The sequence below is a fragment of the Leuciscus leuciscus genome (genome assembly GCF_965113295.1).
Source record: "Leuciscus leuciscus genome assembly, chromosome: 14".
Classification (NCBI taxonomy): Eukaryota; Metazoa; Chordata; class Actinopteri; order Cypriniformes; family Leuciscidae; genus Leuciscus; species Leuciscus leuciscus.
Genome location: NC_138738.1, coordinates 436845 through 457653, shown reverse-complemented (window position 1 = coordinate 457653; position 20809 = coordinate 436845). Strand labels below are relative to the sequence as shown.

At 41.6% G+C, this 20809-nt stretch overlaps 2 protein-coding genes across 2 annotated transcripts in view; one reads left to right on the top strand and one right to left on the bottom strand.

Moving 5' to 3' along the window:
• caskb (calcium/calmodulin-dependent serine protein kinase b) overlaps window positions 1-20809 on the top strand; it is an 88093-nt gene that overhangs the window by 33873 nt on the left and 33411 nt on the right. Inside the window, exons 2-8 of the mRNA XM_082190128.1 lie at window positions 1047-1159; window positions 1781-1886; window positions 6151-6228; window positions 6317-6389; window positions 14614-14716; window positions 14847-15043; window positions 17397-17480. Coding sequence (XP_082046254.1) covers window positions 1047-1159; window positions 1781-1886; window positions 6151-6228; window positions 6317-6389; window positions 14614-14716; window positions 14847-15043; window positions 17397-17480 — 754 coding nt within the window. The remainder of the gene's footprint in view (window positions 1-1046; window positions 1160-1780; window positions 1887-6150; window positions 6229-6316; window positions 6390-14613; window positions 14717-14846; window positions 15044-17396; window positions 17481-20809) is intronic.
• gpr34a (G protein-coupled receptor 34a) lies at window positions 8362-14602 on the bottom strand. The gene is made up of 2 exons (XM_082189584.1): window positions 13582-14602; window positions 8362-10475 (listed from the first exon to the last, which is right to left on the bottom strand). Exon 2 carries the CDS (start codon window positions 10391-10393, stop codon window positions 9230-9232), a length of 1164 nt encoding a protein of 387 aa, XP_082045710.1. The 5' UTR covers window positions 10394-10475; window positions 13582-14602; the 3' UTR covers window positions 8362-9229.

Sequence of the window (20809 nt, the reverse complement as noted above, 5' to 3'; positions counted from 1 at the left end):
CTGATGTCAGAGAAACACAGGAGAACTCCAGTACTGCACACAACTGAGACTGATCCGAGACCTGAGGAACCGAGGCTCTAAACACACAGGAGAACTCGTAATTTACATTTACATTTATTCATTTAGCTGACGCTTTTATCCAAAGCGACTTACAATTGCTATATATGTCAGAGGTCGCACACCTCTGGAGCAACTAGGGGTTAAGTGTCTTGCTCAGGGACACATTGGTGTCTCACAGTGGATTCGAACCCGGGTCTCTCACACCAAAGTCTTATCCATTGCGCCACTACCACCACCGTAAACAACTCAACAGAAACAGGAACTAATTAACAAACAAGGAAGCGAACTAGGAACGGTCGGCAGAACAGGAACAGAACACTGGGAGAACAGAACTGAGACTGACTATACCTGTTATAACAATGGGCCGTAACTCACTGCTGATCTGCATCAGGGCTCGCAAAATTTAAATTCGCTAGTAGCCCTTCCGGCAGGCACTCTTCAGATTTTGGTAGCCCGAAATGAATGTGCTGAAGAACCGTAAACTGAAGCGAGTCGCTCTCTGCTCAAATTTGCGCTCTGCAGCTTCTGTGTATATAAAGCCCGCCTACTTTGATTTGATTGGTCATCTCAAATATTCTGACATTGACAGACCAATGAGACTCAGATGAACACACACACACACACACACACCCTGTCCTCTGTTTCTGACGTGTGCTCTGCTCGGCGCTGCTGCGGATTGAAGATGAAGAACGCGCTGAATCTGATTATAACAAGACTGAAGCGAACAGTATTTCAGATAGCCCGTCGGGCAGGCCGGTTATGCATTTTGGTAGCCCGAATGGAAAACACAATAGCCCCGGGACGTCCGGCGAGCGATTTTGCGAGCCCTGATTTGTACTAGTTTTACTAGACGACTGGAAATAATGCAAGTAAAGGTTGTTTGTAATGGTGTGATTGTCTTAAACCTTCACAGAACTGACTTTATTCTCTTAACTGCTGCTGACGGTGTGTGTGTGTGTGTGTGTGTGTGTGTGTGTGTGTTTCAGGGGTCCGTTCAGTGTGGTGCGGAGATGCATCAACAGAGACACTGGACAACAGTTTGCTGTGAAGATCGTAGATGTGGCGAGTTTCACCTCCAGCCCTGGACTCAGTACAGAGGGTAGAACACACACACACACACACACACACACACACACACACACACACACACACACACACACACACACACACACACACACACACACACACACAATCACACTCACAATCACACTCACAATCACACTCACACTCACTCTCTCTCTCACTCACACACACACACACACACACACACACACACACACACACACACACACACATATACACACACACACACACACACACACACACTCTCTCAGTAACACACACACACACACACACACACACACACACACACACACACACACACACACACACACACACACACATACACACACACACACACACACACACACACACACTCACACACACACACACACACACACACACACACACACACACACACACACACACACACACAATCACACTCTCTCTCTCACTCACACACACCCACACACACACTCACGAGTCCCGGTGTGTGTGTGTGAATGAGTTGCTCGGCGGCTCCCTCTGCTGGCAGCTCATGTGATCTCGGTGACGTCAGGCTCATGTTCATCCGGCCACACTGATGTTCATACCGAGTCATTAATGAGCTTCATCAGGATCATGAGTGTGTCCGTGATCATCTTCTTCTCCTCCTCCTCAGACCTGAAGCGAGAGGCCAGCATCTGTCACATGCTCAAACACCCGCACATCGTGGAGCTGCTGGAGACCTACAGCTCGGACGGGATGCTCTACATGGTCTTCGAGTTGTACGTATGAGCTTTCAGTCTCACAAACACAATACGAGTCATTACACATCATAGTGGTGCGATTCAACTAAACTGAACTTTCAGATAAGTCCTTAATTTTATTTGATTCAACTTGATTATCTTCCTTTTTAGTGTGGATATTGATGGACTTAAATAAAAAAACGAATGGTTCATATTAAAATAAGTGAATCAGTCTGACGTGTAAAAACAGAATCACATTATGAGACGCTTGAGTTCAAAACTAAAGACTCAAAGCAGTCAAAGTCATATTAGAAAACTTGAGACATTTGACGCCGTTGAATGCTATATTATAAATTTTCTGTTGAATTCTATATTGTTTTGATCAGTTGTGATGTTGTTGAGTCTTGTGTCTATCACACAAACTCCCATACATCACAAAAAAGTTTTTACGCTCGCGTGAGGATGTTTTTCAGGCTGTTTGAAAAAGGGATATTTCGCAAAACTGCATTTACAGTCAGCTGACGTAGATGATGTGGAGACAAGACAGAGTTCTTTATTAAATTAATAAAAGACAAAAGAATTGCAGGAATACTGGATTCTAAACCTCAAAGAAATGCCCCAATCATGAGCTTGAAGCAGAAGCTCCTCATACGAGCCGCTCTCAGTGTAACTGTGCGTTCACACCGCCGGCGGCAAGAGCGTCAAAGTGGCCGGAAGCCATTCATTTCCAGTGAGAGCCGGCGGCGAGCTCCGGCGAGGGTCTTGGACGGCGAGAGCGGCAAGAAGAGTTGAAATCAAGTCAACTTTATGGTAATAAGCTATGACGCGGTTCGGCGGCAACCAGTCGGAATGTAGAAGTCCTCTGCCTGAGAGGATACAAGAGAACACAATCCTGTAAACTTTGGTTCTGACCACATTAGTTCCTAAGCAAAATGGAAGAAAAATGTATCATTCAAATAGTGTTGTCAGTTTGATTAGAAAAAGCCGCGCAACACTATTTCAAGGCTTTTGGTCATACCTAGGATATCCAGAACCACCAAAGGAGGGAGAGCATTTTCACATTTGGCTCCAAAACTCTGGAATAGTCTTCCTGATACTGTTCGTTGCTCAGACTCGCTCTCCCAGTTTAAAACTAGATTAAAGTCGCATCTCTTCAGCCAGGCATTCATATAATCCCACAGTTCAAACTACAATCCGGCCTCTAGCTCATAAATGCCAGAGGAGAACTGGCCCCCGACTGAGCCTGGGTTCTCCCAAGGTTTTTTTTCTCCATTAGGTCACCTGATGGAGTTTTAGGACACCATTAGGTCACTTGATGGAGTTTTTCAGTTCCTTGCCACTGTTGCCTTTGGTTTGCTCAGTTGGGGATATTTTGGGGATATTTAATCTAATTTTATCAATCAATAAATTCCTCTTGAAACAAACTTTGTTGTATTATTTTAATTTAATACTGTGAAGCTGCTTTGATACAATCTGTATTGTGAAAAGCGCTATACAAATAAACTTGACTTGACTATTTATAGGCAACATTTTTGCGCTAGAACTTGTTTGAACTAAAAAGGCTTGTTTTTTCGGCGTGAATGCAATTCATTTGCTCAAAATAATAAGGATTTTGACCAATTGGAGCTACAACCAGGACAGTTATTGTAATGTAGATTGCACACAAATCAATGTTAATTAAATACCAGGTCTATTAAACATCGTATTATCTGCATGTTGAAATTAGACTCATGAACACAAAAGCCAGAACACACAAATGGATTTTTTTGTTTTTTTTTGTTAGCAAAATAACTATAATTGTTAAGGTCTTTCCATCTGTCATTTTGTTACTTTCACATTTAAAAGATTTCATTAGGTTAACTTATACCCTACGTGAGGCCACTCTGCACAAAATAGGATACTGACTTATGTTCAGTTCTTATTTGCTTTGCGGCCCCTTTAAATAAAGTTTAAAGGGATAGTTCACCCAAAAATGAAAAATCTGTCATCATTTACTCACCCTCAAGTTGTTTCAAACCTGTATGAATTTCTTTTTTCTGCTGAACACAAAAGAAGATATTTTGAAAAATGTCGGTAACAGTTGATGGACCCCATTGACTTCCATAGTAGGAAAAGAAAATACTATGGAAGTCAATGGGGTCCATCAACTGTTTGGTTACAGACATTTTTCAAAATATCTTCTTTTGTGTTCAGCAGAAAAAAGAAATTCATACAGGTTTGAACTAGTGTTGTTTTTGGCAGCCTGTTTTAATTTTAGTTTTAGTCTAGTCTTTGTGTCAAGCTGTCGTTTTAGTTTTTATTAGTTTTAGTCACGTTCATACTCTTTTTAGTCTCAAGTTTTAGTCGACGAAAACTGATGACATTTTAGTCTAGTTTTAGTCAATGAAAATTGTATTTTAGTCTCTTTTTAGTAATGCAATTCTATTTAACCCAGTCAATATAGAATTTCAAACAAGGTTATCTTATTATATTTAGTATATTTAGGGCTGTGTCGGTGGCAGTTTTTTTTTACCACTGCGGTGGTAATGGACCAACTACCGGCGGTGGTGGGATTATTTAAAAAAATAAAAACTCGTTTTATATTTCCACACAAAGACGCGTGATATAGCCTATACTCTGCTCTCTGAGAGGGATGATGTGGGACACGAGCAGGAAAGAGACCATCGATCTCTTTAAATGATAACTTCGTGTTTTCTACTTGATGTAAATTGGTCTGAAGAGCGAATTTTATCCTCCACAAGGGCGAAATATTTAGGCGATGTTTGAGATTGCGCTGCCAGAGAAAGTGAAACTAAAAATCACCCGCGCGTGTGAAGCGCGCTTTACAACTAAACTTGACGCGCCCTATGTCTAATATAACAAGCACAAACTGTGTTAAAAAGAATTTGACATGCAAGTACAAATGTAGGCTATCTGTCCTACAGCGTTTTTCTACTTTACCACAGTAAATAATACGAATATAATAGGCCTAATTAAAAGCGAGCCAATGAAGAAACGTTTATAATCCCTTTAGTTTATTTAATTATAGAATATCGAATAGGTTGTGCGATTATTCTCTAAAATAAAATCTCCATGTTCTGGTGCTGATGCGGTGACGCGTTCATGTAACCGCGGGTGACGCTGCCAATAACATAGCCTACAGCTGTCACAAAGAACCGGCAAAAGTAATGATTATGAATGTGTCAAATATATCAATGAGACATTTTAATAGAATAACTAATGGAGTAATATTGTTAAATTCGCTGATAATCGGGTGACCAGATCGCAAACCAGAATTTAAACCCGACAAAGCTATGGGTTCACGCACAATTCTCTCATTCGTCGTGACGTTATAACATTTCGTCTCGTCTCGTTTTGGTCAACGAAAATGAAGAGACATTTTAGCATAGTTTTTATTTTGTAAACCACATTTAGTCTCGTTTTTATTCGTCAACGATATTGCATTATACATGTATTTTAGTCATCGTCACATGACCAGCATTTACGTCTCGTCTCATCTCGTCTCGTCTCGTCTCGTCTCGTTTTCGTCTCGTCTCGTCTCGTCTCGTTTTCGTCAGGTGATAACGGTTCGTTGACGACAATATTTCGTCATAATTTTCGTTGACGAAAGTAACACTAGTTTGAACCAACTTGAGGGTGAGTAAATGATGACAGATTTTTCATTTTTGGGTGAACTATCCCTTTAAAAAAAATCACGCATTCTAATCTATGTCAGAGCGTCCCCGAATCTTTCTACAGTGTCGGTGGCAGGGCCGGTGGTGTGAACGTACAGTAAGAGTCTTTCCTGGCCAGTAATGCTGGGTAACACACACACGTCTCCTGCCATTAATAATGACTAGTGCAGTGACTAGGATATATATAAACCATATAAACCATTTTTGGAATGACTGATGGCGAGAGGAAAAAATGACGTTTTATTTGCATAACATCGGCTAGTGGAAACACCGTCATTTCGCAATATTATTTTTATCGACATTTAGAAAAAACCGCAAGTTTTGCGCAAATCTGTAATGGAAACGCGCCTACAGTCACGTGTACATACATTACAAAAGGTGTAGCAACACATCACACTGATGTGTGTGTGACGCTGATGTGTGTGTGATGTGGATGTGTGTGACGCTAATGCGTGTGTAACACTGATGTGTGTGTGATGTGGATGTGTGTGATGTGGATGTGTGTGTGACGCTGATGTGTGTGTGACGCTGATGTGTGTGTAACGTGATGTGTGTGTGACGCTGATGTGTGTGTGATGTGGATGTGTGTGACGCTGATGTGTGTGTGACGCTGACGTGTGTGTGCGCAGCATGGATGGAGCCGATCTGTGTTTCGAGATTGTGAAGAGGGCCGACGCCGGGTTCGTCTACAGTGAGGCGGTGTCCAGGTGAGCATCACTTCCTGTTCACATCACACACAACCCATCTGCTTCCTGTGCTCAATCTGTGTGTGTGTGTGTGTGTGTGTATTCGCAGTCACTACATGCGACAGATACTTGAAGCCCTGCGCTATTGTCATGACAACAACGTCATACACAGAGACGTCAAGGTAAGACTCGATCTCTGATGCACAATCGCATTATATAGCAGCTGACCCCATAACATGTTCATCTTCATCATCTTCACCCATTAATCATGTTCATCTTCATAATCTTCACCCATAAGTCATGTTCATCTTCACCCATAAGTCATGTTCATCTTCATCATCTTCACTCATAACATGTTCATCTTCATCATCTTCACTCAGAACATGTTCATCTTCATCATCTTCACCAATAAATCATATTCATCTTCATCATCTTCACCCATAAATCATGTTCATCTTCATCATCTTCACACATAACATGTTCATCTTCATCATCTTCACTCATAACTATTCATCTTCATCATCTTCTCTCATAACATGCTCATCTTCATCATCTTCACACATAACATGCTCATCTTCATCATCTTCACACATAACATGCTCATCTTCATCATCTTCACACATAACTATTCATCTTCATCATCTTCACTCATAACATGCTCATCTTCATCATCTTCACTCATAAATCATGCTCATCTTCACACATAAGTCATGTTCTCGCCCTCATGTTGTTCAAACAAGTGTGACTGGAGTTTATCTATAAGAATAACAAATGAGAAGTGAATAAACACGCATAATAAGGCTTTATATTTTTATTCTCTTGCCTTATTTATTATTTTTATTCACATTTATGCATTTGGCAGACACTCTTATCCACTGAACTCATGGTGTGCATGTTGTCAGATCATGCTGTTCAGGAACACAGAAGGAGTCAGTCACGTGTGTTAGAAGATCCTCAACAGCTCGTATCCAGAGATCACACATGACTGATCATTAGGGGTGTAACGATACACAAAACTGACGGTTCGGTACGTCCCACGGTTTTGACGTCTCGGTTCGGTTCGGTTCGGTTCATTTAGGTGGAGTGGGGGGTTTAGAAAGCTAAAATTGTTTTTGTTTTTAAACAGATAATTTAATTAACAAATTGTGTCCTTGTCTTTAAATTAATTCAATTACAAGTAAACGTTTCGCAAGGATAAAACTAATTATCTGCTAATGCTGTAAACTATATAGGAGCCCTTACTTGCACATTACTATAACATTAAAGCTTAACAACAGAGCCAAGACTTTTAGCCTAAATTCAGTTGCTATTTATTTTTAGATATAATAATAATCAACACTCAAGTAACAAATTGTATGAAAACATGTAAACTGCACATAAGGCAGTTTTTACATTAACATATGTTTTTACTCTAATTTATTATTGAAATATAATAATTTACACAGTTGCTGTCATTTTCATGACAGATATTTTAAACATACATAAAATAATCAAGATGTCATTAACAGGTTAAGTAAAATATAATATATAGGCTAATATAGTGCATTTATTTAGTGAAAGAGTTCATTTCCTTAGCAAACCAACAAGCTGTGGACACTGAATGACTTGCCTGAGGTAAATAAAGCTATTTGAAAAAAGAAGCGTTTTATTGACATATTTCCGCTGTTGAAACACTGACTGAGCGATTACACGAGTTATGATGCCTTTCAGTAAGTATACTGTATCTTTCAACATACCTTCAGGTGTCCATTCATGTTTATTCTGTAACTGAGGAAGAGAATCGCGTTTACTCGCGCTCCGCGCTGCCGCTTGAAATGAGGAGCCTAGTAGCCTACGGTGATCTGTCACGCCACATCAAAGAGCGCCAAAACGACATTTAATGTTTGAATTTCGTCATCAAATAGACAGAATTTGAAAGATTACACCTTGCTTATTATCGAATGTAACAAAACACTGAGCTTATTGCGATTAAATGTGGTTAATGGTGGTTAGGCAACGCTGTATTCGTTGTGTACACATAAGACATGAGGTCCAATGAGCCGGGACAGCAGGGGGCGGGGCGGGCGTGTTCGGTACGCCATGAGAGTATCGCGATTCGTATCGTGGGTGGTGTATCGCGGTTTTTCGGTTCGGTTCGAATATCGTTACACCCCTACTGATCATTGAAAGTGTCTGAACCGCTGACATCATCAGGGCGGTCCCGTCTCATGCGGTTTCCATCTGTGATTAAAGTGGGATTATTGTCCGATTGAGCCTTCAGCTGATCAGATGACCCGACGACACCGCAGTCCTGGAGTGTCAGTCGTCTCTCCCAGTGAAGGCCTCGTCTCTCTGTACTGATAAAACGTTATTAAAATGATTCCAGTTCACACTGATACACGGAAGCGACAACACATGCAGTATTATGCAGCCAGACGAGTAATTCATGAGGTCAATTTGTAAAATAAAACTACGCGCCTGAATCAATCAAAACTAAGTTTATCTGGACAATAACTTTATTCTAGATCTGCTGTAAAGCCTAATCTCTGTTACTGTAATCTCCTGTTATCACTGTAAAGCTGCTGTGAAACATCTATAAGGTTAAAGCGCTGTATAAATGAAGGAGACTCGACTTCATCAGTTCACTGACTCATCAGAGTTCAACAGTTCCTTCTGCACGGCTCTATATTTCCGTGCAGTAACTCGTTTCCTCCAGTAGGAGGCGGCCCTCACTCTTGTGTGTAAGTCATGGTGTTCTGCATCACTGCAGCTGCTGTTGCTTGAAGTAATGACGTTTGAGGTTTAGACAACACTGACTGTCTACAGTTGTGTCTGATGTCTGTCTGAACACTAACACCAGATGTTTAGTGATCTTTTGCAGCTGTGTATCCCGCCGTATATCCCACACATGCTCATAGAAGTGAACTTTCCCATGCAAACATTTCAAGCCAGTCACTGTTTCCCATGCAGCGTTCACAGCCCAGTGTGCTGGTCGGTTTGGCTGACGTGAGAGACTCGTCCTCTGAGATGCCGCTGGTCAGTTTTATTGCAGACACTGATCTCCGTCGGCGTCGGTGTTGGGCACATAATTGGAGCGGAGCGTCGTGATCAATCCCAGACTCCCTCGGGATGAAGCTAGCACTGCGGCGGTGGAGGCGTGAGACGTCCTCCTGCCCTCAGTGGTGGAGCTGTTAGTGGTAGTGGGTTCGTGTTGCACGCGGAATATCTGCGCTAACGCCTGTACGGTGGCTTTGCGCACCGACCCCGAGAGCATGAAGTACATGACGGGGTCCAGGCAGCTGTTGAGCGCAGAGAGCAGAAGCATGACCTCGTTGGTTCGGTCCATTAGCCTCTGCGTTTCGCAGCTTACATCGCTTAGCTGAGACGATACGTAGACGGGTCTGAAGGCGTGATACGGCACGAAGCACACGGTGAAGAGTAGCGGAACCACAAACGACTTCTTAGCGGTACGGGCGTAGCGTGTGGCGTTCGGGAGGTCTGGTTTGTCGCTCGACGCTCGTAACAGCCGGCGTGCGATCCGTGCATACGACACTAGCAGAACCACGAACACTAGCCAGAACCCGCCCACTATGAACAGGTTAAAGTAGGCTTTCCCACGCGCATGTTTCCTTTGCTTGTACTGGAAACACTTCCCAGGCTCCTCGTTGCCCTCGGCCAGAGCGATCATGGGAATAACCATCACTAAAGAGCAGGTCCACAGCAGAACGCAGGTCACATGACTCCAGCAGCTCCCTCGTAGCCAGCGCGGCCCGCAGCCTCTCTGAGAGCCTCTCACGCCGATGATCTTCAGGTAGCGGTCCAGGCTAATGAGACCCAGCAGGGTGATGCTAACGTACATGTTCATGTAGAACAGGTTTCCCACCGCCTTGCACATACGCGGGCCCAGCGACCACACGTTCCCCTGGGAGTGATACAGCACGCGGAAGGGAAGACACGCTACTAGCACCAGATCCGCTAGGGCTACGTTGATGAGGAAGACGCGCACGGAGTTCCTGCGCGAGTGCAGGAAGAGGAAGACCCATAACGCTAGCAGGTTTCCCGCCAGGCCGAAGAGGAAGATGAGCGAGTATAGCACCGCTAGCGGGAGTCGTAAGCTCTCTTCGTCCAGCGCACACGAGCGGTTGTGTGTTAGCGAGGTGGCGGTGTGATCGGTGAAGAGGTTCGGCGGCCAGGCGGTGGTGTTCATCGTGTTCGACGGGATGTTTTTGTTTTGATCTCCTTTGGTCAGGTTGAAGTTCACTGAGGTCTTTCCACTCGAGTCTCCAGCTCTGCGGAGAGAAAGACATGTGTTAGATTACTGTACTGGGGAACAACAGGGGAAAGTTCTGTCTCTACCCAATGAAAATGAAAGGTGAGAAAGCTCTGGCTCATCCGAACGAGTGTAAATCATGGTCAGGCAGACGTCCCAGAAACACACTCTTGATGGATGGCTGAACCGCCTCGGCTCTCTCTCAGCAGAATTCATTTTCCATTCCCTTTTTTCTCATCAGTTTAGCCGTGTTGAATGTTTTAATTTAAAGAGAGTTGGACTTGCTTCACAGCTCTTTCCTGGATGAGTGTGTGCCGAACGGGAGGCCGTAGTAAAACTGCAGGATTAGCACGTCTCGCATCTTTTATGAAAGTGTGTTTTGGGTCTATTGGAGGTTCATGACTCATTCTGAGCTGGTCTCTTCTTTCTCCAACTCAATCTGGCACATTATATAGAACAATAATGCTATATATACACTACCGTTCAAAAGTTTGGGGTCAGTACGATTTTTTAAAATGTTTTTAAAAGAAGTATCTTCTGCTCACCAAGGCTGCATTTATTTGATAAAAAACAATAAAAAAAACCCAGTAATATTGTGAAATATTATGACAATTTAAAATGACTGTTTTCTATTTTAATATATTTTAAAGTGTAATTTATTCCTGTGATCAAAGCTGAATTTTCAGCATCATTACTCCAGTCTTCAGTGTCACATGACCCTTCACAAATCACTCTAATATGATGATTTGATGCTCAAGAACCATTTATGATTATTATCAGTGTTGAAAACAGTTATTTACATTTTTATTTCAAAATTCTTTGATGAATAGAAAGTTCAAAAGAACAGCATTTATTTAAAATAGAATATTTTCTAACATTATAAATGTCTTTACTGTAACTTTTGATCAGTTTAACTCATCTTTGATGAATAAAAGTATCGATTTCTTTGATTTCTTTCCCCCAAAAATAAAATAAAAATTCGTACTGACCCCAAACTTTTGAACGGTCGTGTTTAATGTTACAAAAGCTTTAGATTTCAGATTAATGCTGTTCTTTTGAACTTTCTATTCATCATAGCATCATGAAATACAAATGTAAATAACTGTTTTCAACACTGATAATAATCATAAATGTTTCTTGAGCATCAAATCATCATATCAGAGTGATTTGTGAAGGATCATGTGACACTGAAGACTGGAGTAATGATGCTGAAAATTCAGCTTTGATCACAGGAATAAATTACACTTTACTATATATTCACATAGAAAACAGATGATTTACATTAGAATAATATTTCACAATATTACTGTTTTTGTTTGTATTTTTAATCAAATAAACGCAGCCTTGGTGAGCAGAAGATACTACTTTTAAAAACATTAAAAATCTTACTGACCCCAAACTTATGAACGGTAGTGTATATATATATATTTATCAGTCCGATTCTGCGATCTCGTGCAGTTGTTATTTTTATGGCCAAAAATGTAAATCAATGAGATCTTTATAGCAGACTACTTACATAAAATTCATATAAATATCATTTGTCACTCTATATCTCTCTATATATTTAAATGCTTAGTTTTACGATGAAAGCTCTATTGTGGGGGGGTAAAACACAATGCAGTGCTATAGGCCTACGATGATGACTGAAAGATGAAGAAATAAACATTCCTCAAAAGCCTGTTGTATCATATTTTACACATATAAAAAATTTATTGATACCTTTAAAATATGCAAACATTCTATAGGTTTTGCCGCCTACAGGACCTGATAGAAACCAGGCTTCCAGAGTGCCACAAAATCCTGCGGGAAACACTGCAGTGTAACTTTTTATTTATTTATTAAATTTTTTTTGTGTGTTTTATGTTGTTTTATGGTGTTACATTTGAAATAAAATGTTGAAATTATATTTTTAATTAATTATCAGTGCTCTCCTTTTAGAAATGACCGAGCCCAATGGTTCTTCGAGGTCAGAAAAGTAATACAAATGTTAGAAGAATGTTGACTGTAGTGCGTCTTCACTGAAGAACGACACAAGAAATGCTGCAAATTTTGAGAAAAGTCGCCGCAAAGTCAGTAGATTTTAGGAGAATAAAGAGGGACTGATATATTCTTCATATTCGTGGACTCTACACAATGAAAGTAATTTCACACTTGCTTTTCTGTATTTCTGTGCACTTCCGCTCTATCGGTGTTAATTCTGCTATTTTTGAAACCGTGTTTTTCTAGTGAATCGGTTCTGCTTGTGTTATTGTAGTTTTACGTCGCTCTGATTTTATGCCGTTTGCTTTCTCATTTTACATATTTTTTTAATTAAATTTCATAGTTTTTTCATTATTATTTGATATCTGAGCTGTAAATAGTAAGTTCAAAATGTTTATTTAACAAAGTTGGATTAATCATGATTCAAGTAACAGAAGGCTGCTGACATTTAGAAATGGTTTCATGCCTTCACACGAGTCGAGTCAGCTTTACTTCTGCAGCGTTTACTGTGTTTCAGAGCAGCTTTACTGAGATCACAGGAAATAATGGAACAAAGTTTGTTTCCAGAAGAAAATAGCGTCAAAGTTCAGCTTAAGTCAGTTCAGTGATGGTTCATTTCTGTTGTAAAAATGTTAATTTTATATATATATATATATATATAGCTGTTCTGGAGAAAACCGTGATGTCATCGTCCAGCTCTTATAATGGTGTCAGTGCAGGAGATTAAATGTTAAATTTAATGAGGAAATTGATCACGAGGACCATGTGTGCATTATTGCATACTAAAATGGTCATTTCATACATTTAGCATATTTTTAGTTGTGTTAAAATGTTTCTATCGAAAGCTTTTTTAAATCTTTTGTGTGTTATATGAAACTCTGGCCATTTTAGCGGAGCGACCTACATATGTTCTGACCGTGGTATGAAGTGTGTTCATGTGCGCACATATGTTTCTCTGTCTGTTTTATTAATGGAATCTGTTGAATAACACGCACACACACACACACACGCACACACACACACACACACACACACACACACACACACACACACACACACACACACACACACACACACACACACACACACACACACAGTTTGATCTCAGACACACACACACTGATGAATTAGTGAATTGTACTCACAGTTTAGCATGCTAATTCCTTCAGTTGCACAAACCGCTGCAGCTGCACGCTCATCCATTCAGACGAACACCAGGGTTTCAGTCTCAGATCAGATCCTCTTTCATTCCTCTGTCAGTCTGATGTCTTTCTGCTTCTTCCCTTTCAAACGCTCAGAACGTCTGCAGTCGCTGCGTCTGCTCTCTCGCCCTCTCTCTCTCTCTCTCTCTCATTCTCACACTCTCTCTCTGTCTCTCTCTCTCTCACTCACTCTCAGTGTTTGACTCTTGATGTTGAAGCTCGATCCGTTGACACATTCGTCATCACGGCTTCACATGAGCCTCTTCATGCTGTATTTGCAGTATTTGAATGTTCACTCCCTTGGTTTGTGGGTTTTGTTGAACCGCTGCGTTAACATGGTTCCTATGAAGAGTTTGTTCCTCGTCTTCTCATCTCATATTATATCATGTGAGAGTGACCTGAGAACGCATGTGGCTTTATGTAGGACGTGCTCAGTTTCATGTGTGTGTCAAGTCACCTTTATTTATCTTACCACTGTTTCAAATGAATACCTCGGGTTGTGTTTGTGTTCTTCTAAGAGAGTCGAACTATAAGCAGATCTAGATGTTTAAGGCCTCTCTGTATGCAGTCATGCTCTCTTTCCATGAAATGCGATAAACCTCTAGTTTTGTTTTCTTCCAGTTGCGCTTCATTCCTGTGTTCTCTCTTAAGGGCCTGAGTGTGCTCGCTGTACCACGGCGTGGGACTATTTCCTTTAATCTTCTTTAAGCACAACGGAGCAACTGTGTCTAAAGTGCTGGAAAAGAGAGAGTTAAAAGTTTCTGTTGCAACATCGAGTTCTTCTAAGCTATCCGGGATGCTGAGATGATGAAACTGATCAGGAAGATTATTAATAAAGCAATCTTTATATTGAAGTGATCGTGATAGAAGTGATAGTTCTACCATATTTGTTACAGGGAGTCGGCTTTGCAGCCTCAGCTAAATGAAGTTTACATGAGAATAGATAATGAAAATAATGTGTGTGTGTGTGTTCAGCCTCACTGTGTGCTGCTGGCCTCTAAGGAGAACTCGGCTCCCGTCAAGCTGGGCGGCTTCGGCGTGGCGATTCAGCTGGGCGAGTCTGGGCTGGTGGCTGGAGGTACGTGTGTATTTTCACCACAGAAATCATGTTTACAGGAAGTTTATACGAGCAAGCCCTTTACTGAAGCCCTGTCTCTCTCTCTCTCTCTCTCTCTCTCTCTCTCTCTCTCTCTCTCTCTCTTGCGTAGGTCGGGTAGGGACCCCTCACTTCATGGCTCCTGAAGTCGTCAAGCGCGAGCCGTACGGGAAGCCGGTGGACGTCTGGGGTTGCGGTGTCATTCTCTTCATCCTGCTGAGCGGCTGTTTGCCTTTCTATGGCACCAAGGAGCGCCTGTTTGAAGCCATCGTGAAAGGAAAGTACAAGGTACTGCGTGCAGAAGCGAACACTACACACCTCTGAACACCACAGGCACGTCAGGCGTCGCGTTTAACGTCAGATCAGGGCGTTCCACTGGTGTTTTGGGGCTGAATGATAAATGTGACCCTGGACCAGTAAACCCAGTCGAGTCGCACGGGTTTATCCGTGGCAATATCCAACAATACACTGCATGGGTCAAAATGATCGATTTTTCTTTTATGCCAAAAATCATTAAGATATTAAGAAAAGATAATGTTCCATGAAGATAATTTGTACATTTCCTACTGTAAATATATAAAACATGTATTTTTGTGAGTGAATGCAGCAAAATCCCGGACATAAATGAACAACTTTAAAGGAGATTTTCTCAATGTTTCGATTTTTTTGCACCCTCAGATTTTCAAATAGTTGTAACTATAGTTGTATAGTTGTTTTAAACATAAACCTTTGATTATTTTTTCAGTAATCAAGTCTTAATATCTTCAGTCATTTTGTTTCTCCAGTAAATGTATCTTGATTTAAGAATGTTGAGATATTTGTGCTGGAAAACAGGAGAAACACTGAGGCAGAAGGTCACTGTTTCCCGTGCAGTCTTCAGAACGGCTCATGTCGTGTGTATGCAGGGTTCCCGCGGGGTCTTAAAGTCTTAAAAACTCTAAAATTCTGAACGTTAAATTTAAGGCCTTAAAACGTCTTAAAAACGGCCAGAATTTCATCTGAGGTCTTACATTTCATTTAGCCAGGTCTAAAACAGGCTTTACCCTCGTTCATTTCCAGAAACGCCGGCCGCAGAAAGTTATTACAAAGTATCAAAAAAGTATGGAGTCGTAGCCTACGACTCGAGCTCGAGAGCAGGGGTCTCCGACACGCTGAGCTTCAGCCGCTCGTGGCCTGATCGGAGGCCGGTCACATGTCGTGTCTTTAGCGTGTTCATAATTGAAGCGACGCGCTCGTTTTTTCCAGGCGCAGCGAGATGAAAAAAATAGGCATTTTTCAGAATGCCGCAAACACACTGCAGGTCATGTGACAAGAACCAACCAATTAGCTTCACCCTTTCCGTAACAACATTGAAAGCTCAGTCAGCAGGAAGGATGGGGGTGCACCCAAACACTACAGGTGTAGCAGAGCCACAGCAGGCGTTCCTCGGCAGTGGAAACCCGTTAGCCACTCTAACTTCTGTGTGGTTGTGGAGAGCACAGACGCCACGGGGAAATCGGACCGAAGTTGACTATTAATAATAAAAGATAAGCTAAAGTGCGCTGTACATGTCTTTTTTGACTCATTCTTTTTATAAAAATGATTTAAAGGCTGAAATATGTGACATTTATCTTTTTATAAAACCTTTTTTGTCAAAACTTCATTTGAACTTGTACATGTTAGTAGATAACCTGTTGCAAGACACTCCTTTAAAATCTGGCCAGCATTTTTAATTGTATTATTTTAATATTTATGTAAACAAAAAGTGCATATTGATGCTAATTTTATTTGTTATTTGCTGGTTTTCGACATTATTAATACTTTTTGAACAGGATTCTGTGATAACCGTGATCATTTTTGTCACTATAATCATGAAATGAAATGTTCATGCCGTTTCATCTCTAGTTTGATCAACTAAAATCAACTATAATTATGTGTTTTTACAGTATAATATGCACAGTACAATTTTTTTTTATCTTTGATTCAGTTCTTTTCTCTGACACACTCTCTCTCTCTCACTTTCTCTCACTCACTCTCTCACACACACACACACACACACACACACACACACACACACACACACACACACACACACCAGATAATCCATGTTAGTTAGATAGATAGATAGATAGATACTCTAATTATCCTGAGGTAAGTATCTATCTATCTAACATGGATTATCTGATGTGTGTGTGTGTGTGTGTGTGTGTGTGTGTGTGTGTGTGTGTGTGTGTGAGTGACTGAGTGTGTGTGTGCTACATGGGTTGGAGTTTCTTGTTGAATCTCTATTAGGATATTAATATGCTGTTTTGTAATGTAAATAAGTATGAGATGAGATCTATTCTATTTGAGGGCAAGTTTGTTTTCATTTTGGGCATTTTCCACGGTGTGTGTGTGGGACGTCACTAATGTGATTGCTCTATCTGTAAATTTAATTAATGCTTTTTCAATGACTGAATTCATTGAAATAAAAGGATTTCTTCAGAATTTCTTTGATTTGAATATTTTTTTGGCAATGCGTCGTGTAGGTCTTACATTTGAGTTACTGAAACCTGTAAGAACCCTGGTATTGAAACCCTGGTATCGTCTGTAAGGAACGTTTGCAAGTTGTAACGGTCTCTGAATGAAGTTGGGTTCCGTTGTGTAGTACAGTGTGTGTGTGTGTGTGTGTGTGTGTGTGCAGGAGAGAGATCGCTACTCGTACAAGATCCACCTTCCTGAGACGGTGGAGCAGCTGAGGAAGTTCAACGCTCGGAGGAAACTCAAGGTATTTACTGTCATCAAGCAGACGTTCCTCAACACGTGCCCAGCCCTCACACACACTCAGTGTTAGATATCCCTCACACACACTCTCACACCCTCAGTGTTTGATATCCCTCACACACACACTCACACACTCAGTGTTTGATATCACTCACACACACACACTAATAATCCTGAAATTGAGCCACGTCTCATTCAACTCATCTTTAGTTCTGAAGCGCTTTATACAATACATGTTCAAACAAACTCCGTAATTAAAAATGACTGGATGACATAAAGAGTTGTTTCGGTGTCCATCCAAACACCATCTTCAGGTGTAAACACACAGGAAGTAACAGGCAAATATTCATGTCACATGATCCGCACACATGCAGAGGTCACATGACTTCTGATCTATCCATATAATATGCATGCCGGAGCGGATGATGTTTTAGATAGTTATGAATCTACTTATTTATAGATTGTTTCCAAGCAGCTTCACAGTAATAAACTGGAAAACGCCAGAATCAGTGATGAAACTTCATCTGTGAACACTTCTAATCACTGACTCTTCTAAACCCAGATTAATCTCAGCTAAACACAGCTTATGAAAACCATATTTTTAAAATGTTATTTTAACGTTCAAAACATCCAGTTTAATTTATGTTTTTCTTCTTCATGCAAATGTTCATATTCGCCTGACCAAGAAAACATTATATTTGATCCTTCTTCAGACATCATGGGAACGTGTTCTACAGTTCCCTCTGAATGCTCGAAAACTGAACGTTTCATGCTAATAATTCCATGAACGATGCATAAAAAAAAAGTGTGCTAATGTTTTGAGAACATTATTAAAGCCCAGATGACTGAGTGAATGTTTGATTCAGTATTTGATTAAGTGTGTTATGAAGTGTGTTGTGTAGTGTGTAGTGTAGTGTGTAGTGTAGTGAATCTGCTGATCAGTGAATCCGAGGCGTTAGACGGATCGAACTCTTCCACACTTCTGCTGGTTTCAGGAAGTGTGTTGTGTAGTGTGTTGTGTTGTGTAGTGTGTTGTGTTGTGTTGTGTTGTGTAGTGTGTTGTGTAGTGTGTTGTGTTGTGTAGTGTGTAGTGAATCTGCTGATCAGTAAATCTTAGACGGATTGAACTCTTCCACACTTCTGCTGGTTTCAGGAAGTGTGTTGTGTAGTGTTGTGTAGTGTTGTGTAGTGTTGTGTAGTGTTGTGTAGTGTTGTGTAGTGTAGTGTAGTGTTGTGTAGTGTGTTGTGAAGTGTGTTGTGTAGTGAATCTGCTGATCAGTGAATCCGAGACGGATTGAACTCTTCCACACTTCTGCTGGTTTCAGGAAGTGTGTTGTGTAGTGTTGTGTAGTGTAGTGTTGTGTAGTGTTGTGTAGTGTGTTGTGAAGTGTGTTTTGTAGTGAATCTGCTGATCAGTGAATCCGAGACGGATTGAACTCTTCCACACTTCTGCTGGTTTCAGGAAGTGTGTTGTGTAGTGTTGTGTAGTGTAGTGTAGTGTTGTGTAGTGTGTTGTGAAGTGTGTTTTGTAGTGAATCTGCTGATCAGTGAATCCGAGACGGATTGAACTCTTCCACACTTCTGCTGGTTTCAGGAAGTGTGTTGTGTAGTGTTGTGTAGTGTAGTGTAGTGTTGTGTAGTGTGTTGTGAAGTGTGTTGTGTAGTGTAGTGTAGTGTAGTGTAGTGTAGTGTAGTGTAGTGTGTTGTGAAGTGTGTTGTGTAGTGAATCTGCTGATCAGTGAATCCGAGACGGATTGAACTCTTCCACACTTCTGCTGGTTTCAGGAAGTGTGTTACATTTACATTTACATTTAGTCATTTAGCAGACGCTTTTATCCAAAGCGACTTACAAATTAGGACTAAATTAAGCGAGTCATCATGAAGAGGCAAAAACAACAACAACGCAAGAAGTGCTCAAAATACGAAGTTCAGGTATTATTCAGAGTAGCATAAGCCTGACAAGTGATGTTTCAAGGGAAAGGAAGTGTTTTTTAATTATTTTTTTATAAGGTTAAGTGCTCACGGAAGAGATGGGTTTTCAGCTGTCTTTTGAATGTTGTCAGGGATTCTGCATTCCGGATGAGGGTGGGGAGAGTGTTCCACCAGCATGGAACTGTGAATGAGAATGTTCTGGAAAGTGATTTTGTGGCTTTCTGTGATGGAACCACGAGACGTCGCTCGTTGACTGATCGTAGGTGTCTGGTAGGGATGTAGACTCGTAGGAGTGAGTGAAAGTAGGAGGGAGCTGAGCCTGTGAAGGATCTGTAAGCAAGCGTCAGTGCCTTGAACTTGATGCGAGCAGCGAGAGGTAGCCAGTGCAGAGAGATGAACAGAGGAGTGACGTGGGCCCTCTTGGGCTCGTTGAAGACAAGACGAGCTGCAGCATTCTGGATCATCTGTAGGGGTTTGGTTGCACATACTGGAAGTCCAGCCAGAAGGGCATTGCAGTAGTCGAGCCTAGAGATGACCAGGGCCTGGACGATAAGTTGTGTTGCATGCTCAGTTAGGAAAGGCCTGATCTTCCTGATGTTGTGCAGTGCAAACCTGCATGATCGAGCTGTCTTTGAAATGTGATCTGTGAAGGTCAGCTGGTCATCAAACGTTACTCCAAGATTTCTGACCGTCCTTGATGGGGTGATTAATGATGACTGTAGCTGGATGGTGAAGTCGTGCTGTAGAGACGGATTGGCAGGGAGGACGAGAAGCTCAGTCTTTGCCAGGTTGAGCTGCAGGTGATGTTCCTTCATCCATGTTGAGATGTCCGCCAGACAGCTTGAGACCCGTGCAGCTACTGTGGGATCATCTGGTTGAAAGGAGAGGAAGAGCTGCGTGTCATCAGCATAGCAGTGGTAGGAAAAACCGTGTGCCTGTATGATGTGTCCCAGTGATGTGGTGTAGATGGAGAAGAGGAGGGGACCAAGAACTGAACCCTGGGGAACCCCTGTGGTCAGCTGATGTGCTCTGGATACCTCGCCTCTCCATGTGACCTTGAAGGACCTACCTGTGAGATAGGACTCAAACCAGTGGAGTGAAGTTCCTGTGATGCCCAGTGATGAGAGGGTGGACAGAAGGATCTGATGATCTGGTGCAGTTGCGTGTGTAAACCAGGTCCAGTTGGTTGCCTGATTTGTGAGTAGCTGTGGTGATGAGTCGTTTGAGATCGAAAGAGGCTAGGAGAGTGGTGAAGTCTGTTGCATATGGCTTTTCGAGATGAATGTTGAAATCACCGGAGACTAGAAGTGGGGTGCCGTCCTCAGGGAAAGTGGACAGCAGCACATCCAGCTCATCTACAAAGTTACCCAGCTGACCTGGGGGGCGATAAATGACTACAAT